The 21,540-nt window shown below is 53.1% G+C and overlaps 2 protein-coding genes across 2 annotated transcripts; both read left to right on the top strand.

Annotated features, from left to right (window-relative positions):
- Positions 1 to 1,922: 1,922 nt before the first annotated feature.
- Mvd (mevalonate diphosphate decarboxylase) lies at positions 1,923 to 10,900 on the top strand. Its single transcript, XM_038313265.1, has 10 exons — positions 1,923 to 2,070; positions 4,776 to 4,846; positions 5,282 to 5,396; positions 5,623 to 5,769; positions 6,728 to 6,927; positions 7,238 to 7,312; positions 7,462 to 7,680; positions 8,122 to 8,237; positions 9,339 to 9,447; positions 10,226 to 10,900. Exons 1-10 carry the CDS (start codon positions 1,998 to 2,000, stop codon positions 10,304 to 10,306), a joined length of 1,206 nt encoding a protein of 401 aa, XP_038169193.1. The 5' UTR covers positions 1,923 to 1,997; the 3' UTR covers positions 10,307 to 10,900.
- Positions 10,901 to 11,515: 615 nt separating this feature from the next.
- LOC119802000 (cytochrome b-245 light chain) lies at positions 11,516 to 20,608 on the top strand. The gene is made up of 6 exons (XM_038312833.1): positions 11,516 to 11,675; positions 17,530 to 17,599; positions 17,941 to 18,015; positions 18,202 to 18,285; positions 18,784 to 18,865; positions 20,290 to 20,608. Exons 1-6 carry the CDS (start codon positions 11,618 to 11,620, stop codon positions 20,497 to 20,499), a joined length of 579 nt encoding a protein of 192 aa, XP_038168761.1. The 5' UTR covers positions 11,516 to 11,617; the 3' UTR covers positions 20,500 to 20,608.
- Positions 20,609 to 21,540: the final 932 nt, after the last annotated feature.

Here is a 21,540-nt window from a genome sequence, read left to right as displayed (position 1 = left end):
GAGATCCACCTGCTTCTGCATCACTCGTGTTGGGATTAAAGGCATGTGCCGCCGCCACCACCCAGCCAGTTCTTTCTACCATTTGGCCTGGCTGTGTTCACTGGTTTTACATCATGTAATACTACGATTCTAAGCAGTAGGACAGGTGAAGTACCCAGGAGCCCAGGTTTTTGCCCAGCTCAGTGTCTAACACAGAGACTCTGTAGAAACCTTCCCTTCCTCATCACAAGAAGGGCAGGTGCAGACTATTAAGGTACATGGGTGCCCTCTCCATTCCTGTTGCCAGGGAGCTCAGTGAAGGCACTGAGACTGTTGTCCCTCTGGAGCAACTAGACAGCACCTTTGGAGAAGTCCTTTTCTTTCTTTCCTGTGAAGCAGAAAAGTGATTGCAAGAGAAACTGAAAGTAAGAGCTGTCTGACAGACAAAGAAACAATAGTGAGACTGGCTAGCCGGCAGCCTGATGTGACAGGCCATCTACTGTGCTGCTGAAGGCCTGTTCACACTCCCATACTCCGGTGGAGAGAGCCAAACAATCAATTTAGCTTCCAAGGCGGCAGCATGCCAGCAGCTCTCAACAGTGCCCCAGGCATATAGCTGCTTGGCTGAGCCACCCGCTTCTAGGAATCCTACAGAAGCACTTCACATTCACACAAAATGCAAGGGCAGCGAGCGCTGTGCCTGGCTTCAGTGGGGGGCAGTCTGAATAAGTCTAGACAGTCTAGACAAACAAGGAAGCTGTTTCGGCGTGGAGCTGAAAAGCGTTCAAGAAGCACCCTCGTAGAAAAACAGGCTGGAGAAAGAGCAATTCCCCACCATTGTGTATAAATGTCACCCAAAGGCTGTTGAGGCATTGTTACCATCTGCTCTACTGAGAACCGAACTGGGGGCCTGGTTATTTCATAGTGTGTACTCTTGCATCTTTGATGTCTGAGCTATTCAAAATCCACGAATTTTAAAAGAGATGTGGGGGGGGGAACTGGAAAGTTGTATCTGTTTCTGTGGGATAATGAGTGGACTCAGCAGTGATGGCTGTACCAAGTGAGGACACTAAATGTCACTGAACTGTAACTTAAAAATAAAGGCCAAATGGCAAGATTTTTGTTTTGCATATTTTGCCGTAATAAAAGTGACGTAAAAGTCAGGTGGTGGTGGCACACGTGCTTAATCCCAGCAGAAGTAAGAGAATCTCTTAAGTTTGAGGCCAGCCTGGTCTACAGAGTAAGTTTCAGGACAGCCAGGGCTGTTACACAGAGAAACCCTCTTTGGAAAAACCAAAACCAAAATAAACAACAAAAACCCATAGAGATGTGGTAATCCATTTCAACTATGAAAAGTGACCAGAACCTGGGAAAGAGGACAGCATTTGAAAATGCCCAGTTCTGATGTAGCGCATCCACCTGTAGCCCGAGACCTCCGGTAAGCTGGACGGTCCAGACAGGCTAGGGGACCCCAGAATCAAGATAGTGCATACAAGAGAAGCCAGATTGTGGATGTAGAATACTCCAGGATGCGGGGCCCTGGCACGATCCTGGGCTGCGGATCAGGGGATCCCTCCCGATGCGCGGTCTAGTGGGTTGTGTGTGCAACGGAGAGGCAGGATGCTTGTCGTTCTTGAGCTCTGGAACAGCAGATGGCCCCACCGTCCGTCTCCACAGTCTGGCTATTCAGAGGTGCGGGTGCCAGAAAGACGACTCCCGCGCTTGCGCAGATTCCACCCATGCACAAGGCGCACGCGCAGGTTCCACTCCCTGAGCAGACTCCGCCCCTCGCTGGAGGCCACGCGCTTAGAAGCGGCGGGGCGGGCTCAGTGTCGCCCGCACATCATTCGATTCTATCCATAGGCTAAAAAGTGGATCGTGGGCTCGGCCCACAGCCTATTGGACGGCACGGGAGCAGCACGGCCCGTGGGCCAATCATATGGCAGCGCGTGAGACTGTGGGCGCCGGTCGGAGACCGGTGCTGGGCTCTGCAGCTTTGGCTCCAGACTCTCTCGGCCATGGCTTCGGAAAAGCCTCAGGACCTGGTCGTCACCTGCACCGCGCCGGTCAACATCGCGGTTATCAAGTATTGTGAGTGTTGGAGTCAGGGGTCACCTCTGCTGGGATCGGGGCGTAGGGCTGGAGGCTGGAGTTATCGCGACTGGAATCAGGACCCCCTGTTCTGGAGAGCGGAATCATCCTGGCTGGGATGGGAACTGATCAAGGCACAGGGTTGGAGAGGAAGGTCTCCACCGCCGGGATCGATGGGCACAGAGACGCGGGTTACTGCAGCCAGGATTGGGGGTCCTGGGAGCTGGAGGCCGGGGCCCCAGCTACCAGGATCAATGGGCAAAGGGGTGTAGATGCGGATCACTGCTGCCGGGATTCAGGGTCCCAGGGCCGGAGAGAAAAGGCCCATGGTCCAGATCTGTAGTAACTGGTCTAGAGACGGCTGGAAAGGGGACTCAGGGCTGAAAGGGGCGTCACCACGACCGGAATCAACGGGCACTGGGTTGGAGACGGGAATCATCGAAGCCAGGATAGGCGATCCCGGGGCTGGATATGGGGAATTTCATCACGACAGGGAAAGGGGACTCGGTGCTGGAGATGAAGGTCATTACGGCTGGGATTGGTTGTGCTCTGGGCTGGAGAAGGGCACACCATTGCGAATCTGGGAGGGTGAAATTAAGGCTTTTCGCTGCTAGGGAGAGGTGGGGCTCTCCTGGGCCAGCCTCATAAGCTATGTGATACACCTCAGGCCTGGCCTCTGCTGTCGCTCCTGAAGCTTTGCTGTCGACACGGGTGCCGCCGCACCTCCTGTTCTGAGGTGCAGCCTTTTGCTCTTCCTCGGTCTCTGGTAACCCTCTAAACTAGGGAGGTATCGCAGGGAACAGCGCCCCTCACTCTAGCCTCTCACCTGCCCTTCTTCCTTCCTACGTGGTCATTTAGGACTGCTCCTGTAAGTGGATCCACAGAGTCTATAGATTCTTGAGTTTGGCTCAGTTCAGTCAGCATACTTCTCTGGAAGCTTATCCAGGTGGATGCAGCGGGGTTCATGCCCCCCTTCCCCCTCCCCCGTTGCTAGGCCCTATTCCACAGCATAAGCAACCCTAGGGGCTGCTACTGATGAAGTTGTTACTCGTGTTTATGGGCAGATCTTTTGTGTGAACGTTCATCCTTCGGAGGCCCTGGAATGCTTCTCGGAGAATGGGTGGCAACTGTTCTTTATTGTGTTAAAGAACTGTGGGTTCCCTGGGGTGGCTGTGCCCGCATGTTTTCCCACCAGCAGTACACGGGCCGTCTTGGTTTCCGTGTTATGGTGCGCCTTCCAGTGGAGTCCCGATTTTTCACCTTAGTCTTTCTCACAGACACACCCGCAGTTCCATGTGGTTTTAGCCTCCGGTTCCCCGAAGGCCAGTGGTGTGGGCAATCCTTTCCTTGAGCCCACTGTACCCTACCTTCCTTGTCTTTTGTTTTGTTTTATCGAGACAGGGTTTTCTCCGCGTAGCCCTGACTCCTGTGGCCTCGAATTCACAGAGATCCTCCTGCCTCTGCCTCCTGAGTGCTGGGATTGAAGGTGTGTGTTGGTCTTGTGTTCTGCAGTGTGGCTGAACACATTCTTTCCTTCTGAGAACTTCGGTAGGTTTTTTGAGATTTTCTGTGTAGACAAACAAGCCTTTTGCCACTAGGAGTGGCTTTCTTTATAGTTTCTTTGTGCTTTATGTTTCCTTGCCTGATTAGTTGGAAGAACAACACTGTATCAGGTAAGAGGATGGAGCTGGTGGCAGTGGACTTTCTTGCCTTGGTCCATGAAAGTATCTTTACAGTTTCTAGACTAGCCTGGGCCGCATAACTAGCCTCTGTCTTAAAAACAAAACAAAACAAAAAAAAAGTCCTTCATCCTTCCCATTTTTTTCTGATAATTCTTCCCTAAAACACAAATGTTTGTGATTTTCTTTTCTGTTGGTAAGATCACATGATGTTAGCCAGGTAGTGGTTGTGCATACCTTTAATCCCAGTACTCAGGAGGCAGAGGCAGGCAGATCTCTGTGAGTTCTAGGCTAGGCTGGTCTACAAAGCGAGTTCTAGGACAGCCAGGGCTATTACACAGAGAAACCCTGTCCAGACAAGAACAAAAGATCACATGATCCCAAGATTGGGCCTATAGCTCAGTAGTATAGCACCTGCCTAGCATGTGTAAGATCCTCCCAAACAAACAAAGAGGCCCTTGGGAGGAGTTGGAGAGGGGAATGGAGGGTAAAACTAATTAAGATACATTGTATACATGTATGAAATTTTCAAAGACTATATACAGATATTCTTTTTAAATGCATGCTACTTTTCTTCTGCATACTGCTGTGTGGGATGCTTTGCGGTTGGCTGGGGTTTGGATGTCAATCACATTTCAGCTGGCTGGGTTTTCCCTCCATCTGTTCATTGCCGGCTTAGAGTGTTGGGCAGAGACGGACCATTCTGATTGGTGCAGTCGGAGACATGGTCAGGGACTGGGCTCCTCCGGTTGCAAGAGGAGACCACTAGCCACATGTGCTACCTAGCAGATTTCCACAACTGTATCTGTGAAGTGAAAAGATGGAAGAAGCATGAGGCAGAGGCGGGCTGGCCTCCGCCTGTGCTCTGGGAACCTGCGCTCTGAGTCTGCAGCCAGCCCAGGAGGCTGCTGAGGTGGTGGCACAGCTTGTGCAGTGAGGACAGGATGGTGGTACACGGGGGTGAGGGCACCTTTGCGGAGTGCCAGTCGGGTGCCAGGAACTCACCGGCTTGGATTATTGTTGCAGGGGGGAAGCGCGATGAAGCACTGATCCTGCCCATCAACTCCTCTCTGAGTGTCACGCTGCACCAGGACCAGGTGACTGTACCACATAGACACTGCGCTCTCATGGCTAGAATGGGGTGGCTTCTTATGGGAACCGAAGCCGGCCTGTGTCCTTCTAATTCCTTTTGGACTGCCCAGCACACGGTCCCCTCGTCTCTTCATCCATGCACAAATTCCCAACGCCGCAGGGCTAGTTTTATATCTAGGATCCTTTACTCAAGAGGGACCAGATGCCCGCGGTCCTGCTGTGGGTGAGACAGACCCCGCATGGCGAAGGCCAGTCCAGTGCGGCCAGCCTGAGGGGCTTGCTACCCAGCCAGGGCTGACCTTGGTGGCCCCCCTGACCTTCCACGTGCTTGTCCCTGCCCAGGGGGACAGCCATACTAGCCGTAGGTAGGAAAGGCCTCGTGGGCAGAAAGGGATGCTGTGCTGGCACTGGTCCTCAGCCCGAGCCCTTGTTGTCCTCAGTTAAAAACTGTCACAACTGCCGCCATCAGCAAGGACTTCACAGAGGACCGTATCTGGCTGAATGGTCAAGAAGAGGATGTGGGGCAGCCACGACTCCAGGCCTGCCTGAGGGAGAGTGAGTTGGGATGACAGCCACTCTGTGTGCCCTCGTGGATGCTGAGCGCCCATAGGAGAGGGGCTGGAGTTGGGGCATCCCAGGAGGGAGTCCATGTGGGCGGTCTGGGCGGTACTGCCTCACAGATTTCAGCCGTACTCCTCCCACTCCTGGCCGCAGGCAGATGAGGTCGCTCCAGTGGGTCTGCCAAGTGGCACTGCCACTCACTGTGCCCTCTCCCCTACAGTCCGTCGCCTGGCTCGGAAGCGGAGGAGCACAGGGGATGGGGACGCACTTCCCCTCAGCCTCAGCTATAAGGTGCACGTGGCCTCGGAGAACAACTTCCCCACTGCTGCAGGCCTGGCATCATCAGCAGCGGGCTTTGCCTGCCTAGGTGGGTGCTCACAGGGACTGGGAGACCCAGGGCTCAGCTTTGAGGTAGTAGGGGTGGGGTTTCTGGCCTGTCAGCACCCAGGGCTCCTATCGTGGGAGCTCCCTGTAAAAAGGCCCTGAGTTTGTCCTTTCCCAGAATGCAATTGACCACCAGACCCTCTCTGCCCCTGTGTGAGGGCCCTCCAGCTCCCTAGTGACTCAGGCAACAGAAGCCACCCGAAAGTAGAAAATAACCTGGAGGCGGGGTGGGAGAATCTTGGCTCCCTTGAAAATTCCAAGATCTTGGCCCGGCTTCAGGCCCAGGTGCATTCTGGGTTGCTGACCCTATCGTCAAGAACCCCCGCCCCCCCCAAGTATCATCTTTGTTTTCTTGCCCTGGGTCACTGTAGGTGGCACCCCCATCCCTGGCACAGGCAGCCCTCACCATGAGCTCAGGCCACCCTTATCTCTTCGCTCCAGGGGTGATAACTCCCTGGTCCAGCTGGCTCCTGCGTCATTCTGAATTGGAGGCGTAGGTGAGCCAGACCTGGATGCAAGGTCACCTTCTCAAGATGGCTAGACTCGGGGAAGGCTCCTGCTGATGAGCGGCAAGCTTGCCTCACTGCCTGCATTGCTGTCTCCCCCCAGAGCTGCCATTGTCTTCCTGGAGCCACAGGACTCAGACTGTCACCTTGGTCCCTGCTCCTGGTGACCTTCTGACTGCCACCCCTCCCCTTCGCGCTCCACTGGGGTACAGCTCCCCTAAGAAGCCTCCCCCTCACCCCCAGTCCTGTGGTAGTTTACGAGGCTGACTGCCTTTCCAAACTCAATGCCAAGTGAAACGATGTGGAGCTGGGAGATGCCAGCTTAGATGCCAACGCCCCAGCTCTGCCCCCTCAGAATCTCATTTCCTATGCAGCGGGGAGCACCTAGCAGAGCTGGCTTCACCCTGCCTTCGTGTCTCTTTCCTGTGCCTTCAGCCTATACCTTGGCCCGGGTCTATGGGGTTGAGGGGGACCTCTCCGAAGTGGCTCGGCGGGGCTCAGGCAGCGCATGCCGCAGTCTTTATGGGGGCTTCGTGGAGTGGCAGATGGGGGAGCAGAGCGATGGAAAGGACAGCATCGCCCGGCAGATAGCCCCAGAGTGGCACTGGCCCCAACTCCGAATCCTTATCCTTGTGGTAAGTGGATGGGCTTGCAGCCAGTGGGGGAATGGCTGTTTAGCCAGGGCTGGGCTAAGAAAGAAAGAACTATATCTATCTGGGGTTCACCAGGATCCTAGGCTAGCAGGGGCTGGGGAACAGCCAAGGTTGTTGATGGTAGGATCCGCGGTGGCTCCCACATTGCAGAGCTGTGCCCCTTCCCATGATGTGACTAGATCCAGACCCACATCACTCTTCCCTGACCAGGAGCCAAGGGTTGGTTTGGCAGAGGGCAGGGCTTGTGCTGTGGGTCCCCTGTGGCCCGGGCCCAGTGCCATCTCTCATTCAGGTGAGCGCCGAGAAGAAGCAAACGGGCAGCACAGTGGGCATGCAGACCAGTGTGGAGACCAGTACTCTGCTCAAGGTAGCGCCCGCTGGGGAGGGCAGGGACCAGAGCCCTGCTTGCTGGGGAGGGCAGGTGACGTGTGCTGCTCAAGATGGGGCTCTCCTGGTGGGGCGATGACTCTGGAGGTCCTGTGCTCAGACCCGCTCACCCGCTCGCTCCCCTTGCAGTTCCGGGCGGAGTCCATTGTTCCCGAGCGCATGAAGGAGATGACCCGCTGCATCCAGGAGCGGGACTTCCAGGCCTTTGCCCAGCTGACCATGAAGGACAGCAACCAGTTTCACGCCACCTGCCTCGATACCTTCCCACCCATCTCCTACCTCAACGACACCTCCAGACGCATCATCCAGCTAGTCCACGGCTTTAACACACACCACGGCCAGACAAAGGTGACAGCGTGGGGGGTGCAGCCAGGCAGAGGGTCCAGCTTGCAGGGACTGTGGGGCTGATGCTAGGAGCATGAACCGATGATGGGGGACATGGTACACACGGACAAAGGTTATGGAAGTGGGTGGGGCTGGGAGTGGCCTCCAGGATGGGCCTCCAGACCGTGGCAGACGTGGCACAGACAAACTCCACCCTATAGTTCTGGTTTGTTCTGTGTTGTGTCTTCCCTAAAACACATTAGCTGTGTGACCTGCACAGGTCATAGCCTCTTCCTGAGCTCCAGGCAGAGGTGACTCACATTAGTGTGTTTCATTGATACCACTCCCTTGTTGGGTGGCACAGATGGGCCCAGTTCAACTTGGGAGACGCTAGGTTCCCCCTCAGGTAGAGAGGGTCAGTGCTAAGGGTGCTGAGTGAACAGCTTGGGATATTTTGGGTTCCAGGTGGCATACACCTTTGATGCAGGCCCCAATGCTGTGATCTTCACTCTGGATGACACTGTGGCTGAGTTCGTGGCAGCCGTGAGGCACAGCTTTCCCCCTGCAACAAACGGAGACAAGTGAGTTGTGTGCCCCTCTTCCCTGGAGATGCCCAGAACAGTCTGCTAGGGGCATGGAGCTCACAGTACTACACCAGGAGATCTCAGGCACTGACTGTCTTGCAGGGACTCAGCCCCACAGATGGCAGCATTGAAAGGTTGCGGATGTGTGAACAAATACCATATTCCCACCCCCTAAGACATGGTATTTCAGCTGGGTGAGGTGATCCTCACCTATAATACTGGTGCTCAGGAGGTGAATTCAAAGCCAGCCTGGACTGTAGTATGAGACCCTATCTAAAAAAGAAAAAAGTTGATTTCTTCTTTTATTGGAGAGAAATAATGTCTTGGAAGATCAGGGGCCCTCCCTCAGCAAAGACCAGCTTGTGTTTTATTTAAAAAATTTTTAGGCTGAGTATTTTGTCTGTGTGGATGTCTGTACACCATATGTGTACAGTATCCTTGGAGGCCAGAAAAGGGCACCAGTCCCCTGGAACTGGAATTACAGATGGTGGTGAGCTGCCCTGTGGGTACTGGGACCCTAACCCCAGTCTTCTGCAAGAGCAACAAGTGTTCTTAACCACTGAGTCACTTCTTAGCCTAGAATTGAGTTTTTGTTGTTGTTGTTGTTTAAAGATTTATTTATTTATTTATTATATATACAGCGTTCTGCCTGCATGTATGCCTGCAGGCCAGAAGAGGGCACCAGATCTCATTATGGAGGGCTGTGAACCACCATGTGGTTGCTGGGAATTGAACTCAGGACCTCTGGAAGAACAGCCAGTGCAGTTAACCGCTGAGCTACCTCTTAGCCCAGAATTGTTTTATTAGGAAATGCATCAGGCATTCTGATGAGTACATTAAGTATCTGATGTTTTGAAGCATAGGATTCAAGCAAAGCCCCAGTTTCTTCCTTATTGAACAGGTTTGAGCCTGTGCAGGTAGTCCCTGGTCTCTTGGGACTGGTCTGACTACCCTGTGCCACTTAGCAAAAGATGTAATTCATAGTGTTCTCATCATGCCTAAAAGAACCCTCCCACCCTTGGCCACCTCTCTCTGAAGAATCACCCATCTGGGCTCCCACACATGGCATCATGGACACACTTCTGCTTCTTTGCCTAGGTTCCTAAAGGGGCTGCCGGTGACGCCTGTTCTTCTCTCTGATGAGCTGAAAGCTGCGCTGGCTGTGGAGCCCAGCCCTGGTGCTGTCCAGTACATCATTGCCACTCAGGTGAGGCCCAGTTAATACATGGCAGGCACTGCCTTATCTGCTGTGGGTGCCCAGGCTCCCTCCCTCCACTGTCTCAGGCAAGAAGCAGAAGCCAACATCAGCCATGGCTCAGAGTCACCAGACCCTGGTTTGCTCATTTCCTCTCAGTGGTCATGTAGGGACAATCCGCACGCAGAGGAGGAGAGTGGGGGCGTTTGGGATGCAAAGGTTAGTAACTCAGGACCAAGAGAAGCCAGGCAGTGGTGGTGCACGCCTTTAATCCCAGCACTCTGCCTGCAGAGGCAGGCAGATCTCTGTGAGTTCAAGGTCAGCCTGGTCTACAAAGTGAGTTCCAAGACAGCCAGGACTGATACACAGAGAAACCCTGTCTCATAAATAAGTAAGTAAGTAAATAAATAAATAAAGGTAGTCACTTTTATCAGCAGCATAAGTAGGTATTGAGGCTCCCAAGACAATGCTCTCAGGGTGTTCCCCACAAACAGGCCAGCATTCCTGTATCTCCTGACCCTGTTCTCAAAGAGCTCACTCTAAATCCCTGCTTTCTATGCCAACCACATGCTGAGAGCCACAGAGACCTGTCAGGATCTGGCCCAGCCAGAGAAGGGACACCTAGCAGCTCAGGTGGCTTTGCATGGACAAACTGGTGTGGATTTACCAGGAAGGGACACCCTGTCCCTCATCTAATCATGTTTAGAGTCGCTCGGTCCTGTGAAGTCCCTGGAGCGGTGGGTAAGGACTGCCGAGTTGCCCAGGACGAGACATTGATTTCCTCCCCCAGGTCGGACCAGGGCCTCAGGTCCTAGACGACGCACACGCTCATCTGCTGCGCCCAGATGGCCTGCCACATCAGGACTGCTGACAACCTCCATGCCCATCCCTAGTGCCGCTGGAACATGGCCTGCCACGTCAGGACCGCTGACCTCGTAGCAGGACCGCTGTGACCTCTTCCATGCCCATCCCTTGTGCTGCTGGAGAAAGGGTTGCTCACTGGGACTGGGAGCTGGTGTGCTGACTGGCCATGCCTGTGGGGGTGCTTGATGGTAATGCCATGCTGGTAGGGGACATGGAGTGGTGATAAGTGCCTGTCTAGGCAGCTGGGGTGCAGGGGTCCCCGATCAAGTGCCTCATGTTCCCTGCGGGTTTCCGAAGGGCTCGCAGAAACACTCTGTGGACCTCCCTGTATTCCAGACAGCAGCTCGTCAGGAAAGGGGAGTCTGTGTGTCTCCCATTGGAGAAGTACCCAGAGCCTCAGAGAGCAGCTGAGCTTGGAAGACGCTGGCCAGAGAGCAGCGTCTCTGCTGAGCCTGGGGCTCCTAACTCAGGCCACACCACCGATGGAATATTTCTTTATAAAGACCAGTAACAGGGCGGGGTCCCCTGTGGGTGTGGGTGCATCATGAAGGTGCAGGTAATGGACCTGAAGACCCCCGGAATAAAGTGTGCTGCTGCCGCCTGCCTGCCTCTCCCGTGCTTTCTCTTTGTAAATCAATTTTCTCAGGTCCATGAGCTACAGCTGAGCACTCAGGTCCCTACCAGCCATTGAGTGCCATCTTTATGTAGTGGAGAGGTGGGGCCCTAAGTAGGTACTTCTAGGATTGCCTCCCACTGCCCACAAGCCACCCCAGCCACTGTGCCCTCCCGTGACAGTCTCCTGCCTCCTTGTCACCTTATGCTATATCCCAACATACATGCCGCTGCTACTGCTGAGCTGGTCTGGGCCAGAGCAATAGTGTTCAGCTGTCTCCGACGTTCTGGGTTTTCCCAGCCTTACGAATCAAGTCCCCCTCCCTCCACTTAGTCACGTGATCCAGGCCGCACCTGCCCCTGTTCACTGTGGGTCGGAAGTAGCCTCTTCCTTTTCGGACCTGCCTTTGTCTGATAAGCATAGGAGCAGGAGCAGGCGGACTGAAGTGACTTACTCCAGGGGTCCTAGGAGCTGGGGGGAGGGGGGGGGTTAACAGTCACAAGTGACAGGCAAGACCTAAGTAGGTGGGGCACATTGGAGCTAGAGGGAAGCCCATGGGGAGGCTGTCCCAACCACGAAGGCGCAAAGGAGGCCTTAGGGCACAGCCCGAAGGGGCGGAGCCTGAGCAAGGGGCGGGCTGATCGGTGAAGACTTGCAGTGGGCTGTGGAGTTGGACCCGGCCGCTGCGTGTTCAGGGTCCTCACCATGGGGCAGATCGAGTGGGCCATGTGGGCCAACGAGCAGGCGCTGGCATCTGGCCTGAGTGAGTGAGGCGGGCTTCGGGCAGGGGGGGCCGGTCAGGACCCCTGGGGCGCCTCGGGAGAAGCGGGGTTCGGGCTGGCGCTGCGGACCTCTCTGCGCGGGCTGCTGGGGCCCAGGGGCTCAGATCGGGTGGTGGCCGCTGCTGGCCTTGCCCTGCTGCCTGCTTTGCGACCCCGCCCTGATCCCTGCTCTGTCCGTGCTGGGACTTCGGAGGAGGAAGTTGCTTGTAGCTAGGGAAGAGGCATTAGCCCGGTGGTTTCCCCGCCCGGTTAAAAAAAACCCGCCGGAAGACCCTCTTCTGTGTATAGCCCATTCCTGGAGTCGGGGCTCTGGTTTTGGGGGTCGCTAGGGCTCCGTCTTCTCCTGGAGGGGGCTGATATCATCCTGGAGGAGCAGTCAGTTCCACCCCACAAGCAGAATGTGTGCAGAAACGTTTTCACAAGAGTCGATGCACCCCTCTGAGTGATCTTAGCCCAGGGCTAGGGTATTGGACACTTGGTTTTGGTCAGAATGTCGCTTGCTGTGGATCAAACAATCCGGATAGCCTGGGAGGACTGCCAAGGGGTAATGGAACCCCTGACTTCATTAGACGGGGGAAGGAATCTAGTAGACCAGACCAGGAGCATCAGGCCTGAAACTAGAAGAAACTGCAGACATGCCTCGAAGTCAAAGCTAGCCAGGAAAGACCTGCAAGGCCACGGGGACCCAGACACACCTACACACATCCGGGACTGATGCCTAGGGAGGGTGATGGAGAAATCTCCCCCAGGCCACATGGGAAGCTCCCTCCTGGGGTGGGAGGCTTTGAAGCTGAAGCCCTTTGAGAGTGGTGGACCAGTTGGGACCCTTCTTCCTTTCTTTGCATTTTCTACCTGCCTGTCAGTGGTGGACTGTGTCCCATGAACACTACATGGACACAGCCCCCGTGGGAAGACCCAGGCTCTCCGGTGAATGCTACTCCTGTCTGCCTGTGCTGTGTAAGGAAGACCTCTGCATACTGCCTCAGCTAACTGTCCACAGAGCCCAGGGTGACACAACTCTCCTGTGTCGTTTAGAGTTGCTGGCCGTGGTCACTTTCTCCCTCAAGTCGGACTTCCTCTGATTTTCCTTGTTTCTGGAAAGTCCAGCCACCGTGGGAGTGTTCTGGACAGTCTGGGTCCAACCAACAGGAACACACTTTTCTTTGTTTGTTTTACATTTTACTGTATGTGTATGCATGTGTGTTTGTGTATGGCCATGGGAATAATTGCAGGTGCTCACAGAGAAAGCCTCAGAGAGGGTACTGGATCGCCTGGGGCTGGAGTTACAGGTGGTTCTGAGCTGCTGATGTGGGCGCCAGGAACCGAACTCGGGTCCTCTGTAAGAGCTGTGCACACTCGTAACCACTGAGCCATCTCTCCCAGGTTGTTGGTTTGTTTTGCTTTTGAGACAAGGTTTCTCTGTGTAACAACGCTGGTGTCCTGGAACTCACTCCATAGGCCAGGGTGACCTCCCAAGTACTAGGATGAAAGGCTTGCGCCACCTCCACCTGGGTAGTTTGGGTGGTCATTTCCTTTTTTGTTTTGTTTTGAAATCACAGAAAATCCTATCTGTTTTCCCACATAATCACCCGGCTCCCTCTCAGGACCTCTTTCTGGCTGCTAGAGCCCCTGCTTCCTCCTGGGAGCGCTCCCGCCTTCCTTGCCTACAGTTTCTTTTCTGCCTCTGAGTTTTCTGAATGTGCAACAGGACTTTGTACAAGCTGCCGCCGCCGCAGCCCCTAGAGCAGGCTGATACCTCTCTCCTCCCCTCTGGGCTCAGTGTCGCCTGCTTGGAGACGTTTAACCTCATGTAGCCTGATTCCCTGGGATCAGGACCTTCTGTTAAAGTGTGCCGCTGACTTACCAGACCACAGGGCTTTGGTCTTTGGGTTATTTCAGAGTCCCTGGACACGGTTGTTTTTGGTTGGATTTAAGAATGAGTCCTTGGGCCGGGCGGTGGTGATGCACACCTTTAATCCCAGCACTTGAGAGGCAGAGGCAGGAGTATCTCTGAATTTAAGGCCTACACAGAAGGTCTACACGGGAGTTCCAGGACAGGCTCCAAAGCCACATAGAGAAATCCTGTCTTGAAAAACCAAGAAAAAAGAAAAGGAAAAAGAATGTGTCCTTGCCTCTTCCTGGTGGATAGAGGGTGTCCCTTCCCACTAATAGTGACATAGGACAGGAGCTCAGAATGGACCCGACACTCTAAGGGCTCGTGGATAGCAGGCTGAGTAAATGTGTGACTGAAAGATCCTCCCCTCCAGCAGAGCACACCCTTAGTGCTGATCAGCAAAGCAGGAAAGTTAATATGTAGCTGAGCTACAAGCCAAGCAGAAGAATAAACCAGTGTTCTCTGAAGGTTGGGAGATGGGCCTGAAGGTTGCGGATGCCCAGGACAATAGAGCGACTCTTCCTGAGGCCGTCCCAGGGTCTCTGTGCTGGAGAAGGCAGGAGTCACCACCCAAACAAGACTCACACAGGACATACATCCTTGCAGCTGCCACGAGCTGTTGCTGACAGGGGTCAGGTGGAAAACATCAAGAACAAGCAACACCTGAGATCTGGGCTGTCAGAGTAAGGTTGCCCTCAGCCACAGATGCAGAAGCTGGAGAACTCTGATCAGAGGGAGAAGCCCTCAGCGGGGCACGTGGGCTGCACGGCCTACAGGTGTGAGCTCACAATAGCTCACTGAGGAAGTGAACCCTTTGAGGAGTCAGTACCCATAGGGCAGGGGTGCTGGTCCCACTGGAAGGCTGGAAAGTGTCCCTTGAATGCCAAAGGAGAGAAATGAATGGCCAGCTGGATTTGAGAGGGTGAATCCCCGTGCACTGTCTACAGATGCACACAGATCGAGTCTTGGGCACTGTGGACACCCGAGGGTGCACAGCCCCGAAAAAGGAAGCAGAAGGAAGCTGGGAGGAACCACATTGATATGGGGATTTCTACACAGAAGTTGTGTTATATGTTGTACAGGAAGTGAACATGTGACACACTGAAGTTCCACAAGAGTTCCACATCCCCATGGTGTGGGGGAGGGCCTCTGGAGGCTGGGCAGACATTTCCCAGAAATGACTTTGGGCTTAAGAGAGCAAGAAGTCACTTTCAGAGCTAACGAAAACAAATCCCTTCTTGAACACATTGAAATCAGACAAGGAATAAAAACATGGGTTAATACCAGCTTATAGAGTTCTCAGATCAACCACACATACCAAAAGACAGTGTGTAATGATGTCATAGCTGCCAGAAGATGGTGTGTAATGATGTCATAGCTGCCAAAAGACGGTGTGTAATGATGTCATAGATGCCAGAAGACGGTGTGTAATGATGTCATAGGTGCCAGAAGACTGTGTAATGATGTCATAGCTGCCAGAAGACGGTGAGTAATGATGTCATAGCTGCCAAAAGACGGTGTGTAATGATGCCATAGATGCCAGAAGACAGTGTGTCATGATGTCATAGATGCCAGAAGACGGTGTGTAATGATGTCATAGATGCCAGAAGACGGTGTGTCATGATGTCGTAGGCTCCAGGAAACAGTGTAATGATGTCATAGGCACCAGAAGACAGGATGTAATGATGTCATAGGTGCCAGGAGACAGCGTGTAGCGTGTAATGATGTCTCGGGTGCTGAGAAAAGGATTACCCTCTCCCTTGCACTATCCTGCTAAGTGTCAGCTAACAGAGTCTCGGTATGTGCCTCAGCAAGAAGAGGGAAGCTGAATCCTAGAAGGACCGGCCCCGAAGAGAGAATGGGAACCACCAGATGAGTAACAAGTCAGGCAGTGAAAGTTCTCCTGTGGCTAGGAAGAATTTTGCAGTAAGTAGCCTTGAATATCTGGGAGAATTTATTTTCAAATATTAGGACAGGAAATAGAAAGACCTGGATGTGTGCATCTCAGGAAAATGCTTGCTAAAATTACTTTAAAAAAAAAAAGTCTGAGTAAAACTTATTGCAAGCTTCTAGAATACAAAGAAAAAAGAAAACAGTTTTTGCTTATTTTTTGAAATCTATGATCCTTCTCTCTTAGCTTCAAGAGTGTTGGGATGGGCCAGGCGATGGTGGCGCACGCCTTTAATCCCAGCACTCGGGAGGCAGAGGCAGGCGGATTTCTGTGAGTTCGAGACCAGCCTGGTCTACAAGAGCTAGTTCCAGGACAGGCTCCAAAGCCACAGAGAAACCCTGTCTCGAAAAACCAAAAAAAAAAAAAAAAAAAAAAGAGTGTTGGGATGGCAGGTGTGACCACACCTGGCTGAAGATGATATTTTGGGAGAGCAACCAACCAGTGCTCTTTGACCCTGAGCATCTCTCGAGCCCTCATGGAATCAAGATCTTAAGTTTCTTACACTTAATGTATCACTCATTTTTCTAAATCTACAGCAGGGTCCTGCTTTTTACTTATTTGTTTGTTTTGAGACAGGGTTTTAGGCTGCTTGCAGACTCACTATGTAGGAAAAGATGATGACTTTGAATTCCTGGCCTTCCTGCATCCACCTCGCAAGGGCTAGTATTCCAGGGTCTCATGCATCCCAGCGGATCCTGGATTGTACTGTGTGAGGCTAGCCTTGAACTCATGGTCTTCCTGCCCCCACCTCCCAAGTGCTGGGATTGCATACAAGCCCACCATGTCCGTTTTAAGCATTGCCTGGGCAGTTGGGCACCACCATGCTAAGACAGTGGGCATACGGAGGTAAAGTACAACTTGGTTCTGCTTCTCTGTGGGTCCTGTCATCAGGATGAATCAGGCTTGGTGGCAAGTGTTGTTACTCACTCCATCATCTTGCCAACCCCATAAAATATCTTAAATTCACTTTTACTATTGGTTAAAAAAAAATAAAAGCATAGCCACATCACCTTATCCGTCATAGCTATATACTAGAAGCCTCCAAATATCCCAAAGACAGACAGATAAACCAGTAAATCGTGGTTGATTCAGGGATTAGAGAAACAGTCAATTTAAAAAGATGGTAAGAAAACAAACAAAAAATTATTCCAGGTGGTGGTGGCACACACCGTTAATCCCAGCACTCAGAGGGAGAGGTGGGTGGGTTGCTGTGAGTTCCAGGCCAGCCTGATCTACAGAGTGAGTTCCAGGCCAGCCAGGGCTACACAGAGAAACCCTGTCTTGAAAAACCAAAAGAAAACAAGAAGAAAAGTAAGCAGTGGGGTGTGGTGATCCATGCTGCAATGCAAGCCCAGGAAGAGGGGGCTCGGGAGTTCCAGACCAGCCAAACTGTCCGGACTTTCTCAAAACAACAACAGTAAAGGAAGAGTGAGCTGCTAATTATTTACAGAGCCCGTCAGTTCAACTTCATCTGAGCTAAAGACACAGACACAAGAGCTTGCTGAAATGAGGGCGGTTGTAAGTCATATGGTTCCGTGGGGGAGCTAGGCTTCACACTGTGTATTCTGTAGTCTTGAATGGGCTAGCTGGCTGCGATGACCCTGGGGCCTTGAGATTGTGGCACAACCCTGTGCAGGTCTTTGGTTTTTTGTTTTCTTGGGGTGGAACCCAGGTATGTGTTGCTTACAAAAGGACTAAGAAACACCGCAGCTGAAAAGAAGGGGCAGTAACTGTCAGGCACACAAGGTTGTAAGCACTAGACAGCTACCATGGAGCGCAAGACTCCCACCAGCATGTTCAGCTCACCCTGGCCACGTCACCGAGCGTCCTCTCTGCCTCCTGTGCCCCCTGCAATCCAGGCATTTCCTCCTGGGGCAGTGCCCTACCCCAATGGGCAGAGAATTGGAGGAGGTCCTAGCCCAGGGGCACGCTCAAGCTGGCTCGGACCTGCAGCAGGTGCCTCCTCCTAACCTTCTCCCTCCACCCTTAGTCCTCATCACAGGGGGAATCGTGGCCACAACTGGGCGCTTCACACAGTGGTACTTCGGTGCCTACTCTATGTATCCTTTTACTGGGGACCGGGACGGTGTGGTTATGCCACTGCTTCCCGGGCCAACGGTTCTACAACTATCCCGTTTGGCCACAGCCTCAGGAAGCAGAACCAGCTCTGTCTGCAGTTTTAGAAGCCACTTGCCAAAGGGCACAGAATGGGTTCAGGCAGAGGTGGAGCTGAATTAGAGTCTCCTGCCTCCTCTTTACCTTGTTAGACAATGGGCCCTCTGGCCAGAACCTGAGAACAGACGAGGCAGGAGAATGGGGGATGGGCCAGCGACTGTGCCTCCATTTACCTGAAATGCACACTAGCTTAGGGCAAGCATGGCTTTCCTTAACACCACCACAGTGCTGCAGGTGTGCTCATCTGTCTGCTGGAGTACCCTCGAGGGAAGAGGAAAAAGGGTTCCACCATGGAGCGGTGGTAAGTCATCCCCACCTGAGTGGCCTGGGCCTGGCTTGTTGGGAGCTTCCAGCCCAATGCCTGCCCAGCTACTGGATCCAAAGGACCCAGGACCCTGGAAGGGGATGGATAGGGAGGGACAAGGGTCCTGATTGTGACTGGTGCTGATCCCCTGACCTCTGACCTCTGTCCTCCCTCTACGTCTAGTGGACAGAAGTACCTGACCGCTGTGGTAAAGCTGTTTGGGCCCCTCACGAGGAATTACTATGTCCGGGCTGTCCTCCACTTCCTGTGAGTCCCCCGCCAATGCCCTGGTAACAGGAGTCAGGAAGGAGACATCCCCATGGTTCTGTGGCCTGGATGGGAGATTATGGCTCAGCCACGCCCCTTCCTCATTGACGTTTGTCCAGACAGAAAAGTCCAGCTTTTAGAGAGGGCAGAAGGTCCCAAACCTGCATCCATCAGCTGTCGTGTGGTGCACGCCGAACCCAGCAGCTGAGCTTCATTTGGGCTCTGGGTCTGTTACACCTGCCATTTTTCATGGTCTTTGCTAAGCCTGGACTGGAACCCACCCATGATTCTGTACCCCAGCTTAGACCTTTTCCCCAACACGGTTCCTGGGCCTTGAATCATTGCAGAGAACATTTTATGCCAAGCTGGACCTGGGCAAAGCTGGCCTCTGCTCAGTCTAGGGCCCTGGGGATGAAATCTCCCTCTGAGACCTTATGGCCAAGAGCTCAAGATCCCCCCTAACTGGTGTCTCTCCCCTTCCTTCTGTTACCCCTAAAGGCTGTCAGTGCCTGCAGGCTTCCTGCTGGCCACTATCTTGGGGACTGTCTGCTTGGTCATTGCCAGTGTGATCTACCTGCTGGTAAGTGGCTGCCCTCTATAGTAAAGCCTCCTCCACTTCATCCTCTGCCCTCCGCCCTCCGCCCTCCGCCCCCCCCACCATGTCCTTGGTGTTCTTGGCCCTCAGGTCAGCTTCCTTGCTCACATCAGCTTCGGTTAATGCACATCTGGTGTATAATGAACACTTCCTGTTGAGGCTGCATTGTAGCTCTGTCCAGCATGTGGATAAAGACAACTCAGAGAGGCAGTGTGGCCGGCCAGGTCCTACCTCCCAACTTCAGTGTGGGCCCATTGCTCATCAAAGCCTGCCCAAGTTTGGGGCTGTGTCAGGTGTACTTCCCAGGGATTCATGACACAGAAGCATTTCTCTATCTGCCTATTATGTATATATGTATGTATGTATGTATGTATGTATGTATCTATCTATCTATCTATCATCTACCTATTTATTTTGAGAGAAAGAGAGGGTTTCATATAGCCAGCTGGTCTCAAACTTGCCATGTAGTTGAAGATGACCTTGAAAACCTAATTCTCTTGCCTATACCTCCTAATGCTGGATGACAGGTATGTGCTCTTCACCTAACATAGCTTGTGTTCATTAAAAGTCTCTCCCCCTTTTTTTGAGATCATATAGATATCTTTCTAATTCTTTTCTGCCAACTTCTTCTTTGTAGAATGTTCTAGCTTGTTGGTTAGAATGTGTAGCCCCAGGTGTTAGAAGGTGTAGCCACAGGTGTTAGGAGGTGTAGTCACAGGTGTTAGAAGGTGTAGCCACAGGTGTTTGTGTGCTACAGTTTCCACCTCTCAAGCATTATGGAATACTATATTTATTTATTGTTTTTGTTTTTGTTTTGTTTTTCGAGACAGGGTTTCTTTGTGTAGCCCTGGCTGTCCTGGAACTTGCTCTGTAGACCAGGCTGGCCTTGAAATCACAGAGATCTGCCTGCCTTTACCTCCTGAATACTAGGATTAAAGGCGGGCGCCACCACTGCCATGTGGGATACTGAGTTTAAGTGCACATTCCCAGACTGAAGCAGCTGCTGCGGAAGTGCATGCGGGGTGGGGGACGGCAGCGCTGTTTAAGCAAGTACTCTGTGTTCTTTAGCACCCAGTACTACCTGCTTCCTACAGAGTGCTTGACACCCTTGGGGAGGCCTTAAAGCATGCGGGTATCTCTTGGAGGGGACCTGGGAGCTGTGTGGGTCATGGAATTTGTACCTGGAAGTGTTTCTGGGAGTGTTCTATATGCTCCCTCCACTGCAGGACCCTCCTGGCATGGCCACATAACTTGGTGTCAGGCAGTCCCAGATCCTCACTGTGTGACCTTAGGTCAGTCAGTTAATATAAGCCGTTCCCATCCTGCTTAGGGATTAAGACCCATGTCCACTTAAAGTCCTTGTGACAGCCAGCAGCTTGAAGCATAACACTGCCCGCTCTGCCCCTCAGGCAGCCATCCGGGGTGAGCAATGGACCCCCATTGAGCCCAAGCCCAAGGAGCGGCCCCAGGTCGGAGGCACCATCAAGCAGCCACCCACCAACCCCCCACCCCGGCCACCAGTGGAGGTCCGCAAGAAGCCAAGTGTGGGTGAGGAGGAGGCGGCCACGGCTGGAGGCCCCCAGGTCAACCCAATTCCAGTGACAGATGAGGTGGTGTGACCTGGTGTGACCTTCCGTGGCTGTCCACAGCTCCTGCTTGAGTGTTCCCGGAGGCGCCACCAGGAGGCGGTGACGCCTACTCTAATAAACAGTGAAGAGCTGGTGTGGACAGGTGGTTCTTCCTGTGATGGTGGGACAGGGGTGATGGTTGGCACCAGATCTGACATGCACCCCTTCCTGTATGGCCAGTCGGGGAAGGCCTGACAGCTTCCCAGTGGACCCTGAGAGGGCTCATGCTTACATGTGGGACCATGAGCCTAGTCCAGGTCTTCCCATAGTGCGAGCCACTAGCTCCCAGGCTCCTTCACCCAAGGCATCCAACGGGTCCAGAGTCCAGACTACCATCCTGGTGGCTCCTGGCTCTAGGGTGGAGTCTAAGTCTCCAGTTTGGCCTCACAGCCCTGGGTCTCTACTAGGGAGGGACCTAGCAGGGGTATGCTGGGTAGGCCCGTTATGGCAATGCCTGCCTGCCTGTCGTGATGCAGAGGGGTGTTCCTGGGGATTAACTTCAGGTGGGGATGTTTCTCCAAATGTCCAAAGGAATAATAAAGAGTGGGGAGCACAATGTGAGCGTGAGGAAAAGCCTATCCCTACGCAGGGCAGCAGCGGCCTCCTGTAGAGAGGTGGAGACCCAGGCCTAACGGGGCTGTACATGTTGTGTTGAAGCCTCCTCCCCCAGCAGCACCTTCTCAACACGCACACCTTAGGAAAGGAAGCTGGGCTTTAGTAGCCTCTGAGCACTACTGGATGGACAGGGCCAGGGAGGAAAAGTGGACTTGCAGGAATAAGTAAAGGAAGCGCTGAACATGTCCATTTAACAACAGTTAAATAGCCGGGCGGTGGTGGCGCACGCCTTTAATCCCAGCACTCGGGAGGCAGAAACAGGTGAATCTCTGAGTTCGAGGCCAGCCTGGTCTACAAGAGCTAGTTCCAGGACAGGCTCTAGAAACTACAGGGAAACCCTGTCTCGAAAAAACCAAAAAAAAAAAAAAAAAAAAAAAAAAAAAAACAGTTAAAATAAATAATTGTTTAAAAGCAGCT

The sequence above is a fragment of the Arvicola amphibius genome, chromosome 15 (genome assembly GCF_903992535.2).
Source record: "Arvicola amphibius chromosome 15, mArvAmp1.2, whole genome shotgun sequence".
NCBI lineage: Eukaryota > Metazoa > Chordata > Mammalia > Rodentia > Cricetidae > Arvicola > Arvicola amphibius.
This window is presented reverse-complemented; position numbering and strand designations above follow the sequence as displayed.

What these genes read in the sequence shown, in the direction of transcription:
- Mvd (XM_038313265.1), top strand. Translation starts at nt 1,998, where the DNA reads ATGGCTTCGGAAAAGCCTCAGGACCTGGTCGTCACCTGCACCGCGCCG. An exon ending in CATCGCGGTTATCAAGTATT is followed by an intron (nt 2,071 to 4,775) that starts GTGAGTGTTGGA and finishes TTATTGTTGCAG; the next exon opens with GGGGGAAGCGCGATGAAGCA. An exon ending in CACACCACGGCCAGACAAAG is followed by an intron (nt 7,681 to 8,121) that starts GTGACAGCGTGG and finishes TTTGGGTTCCAG; the next exon opens with GTGGCATACACCTTTGATGC.
- LOC119802000 (XM_038312833.1), top strand. Translation starts at nt 11,618, where the DNA reads ATGGGGCAGATCGAGTGGGCCATGTGGGCCAACGAGCAGGCGCTGGCA. An exon ending in TACTTCGGTGCCTACTCTAT is followed by an intron (nt 17,600 to 17,940) that starts GTATCCTTTTAC and finishes ACACCACCACAG; the next exon opens with TGCTGCAGGTGTGCTCATCT. An exon ending in CCAGTGTGATCTACCTGCTG is followed by an intron (nt 18,866 to 20,289) that starts GTAAGTGGCTGC and finishes TCTGCCCCTCAG; the next exon opens with GCAGCCATCCGGGGTGAGCA.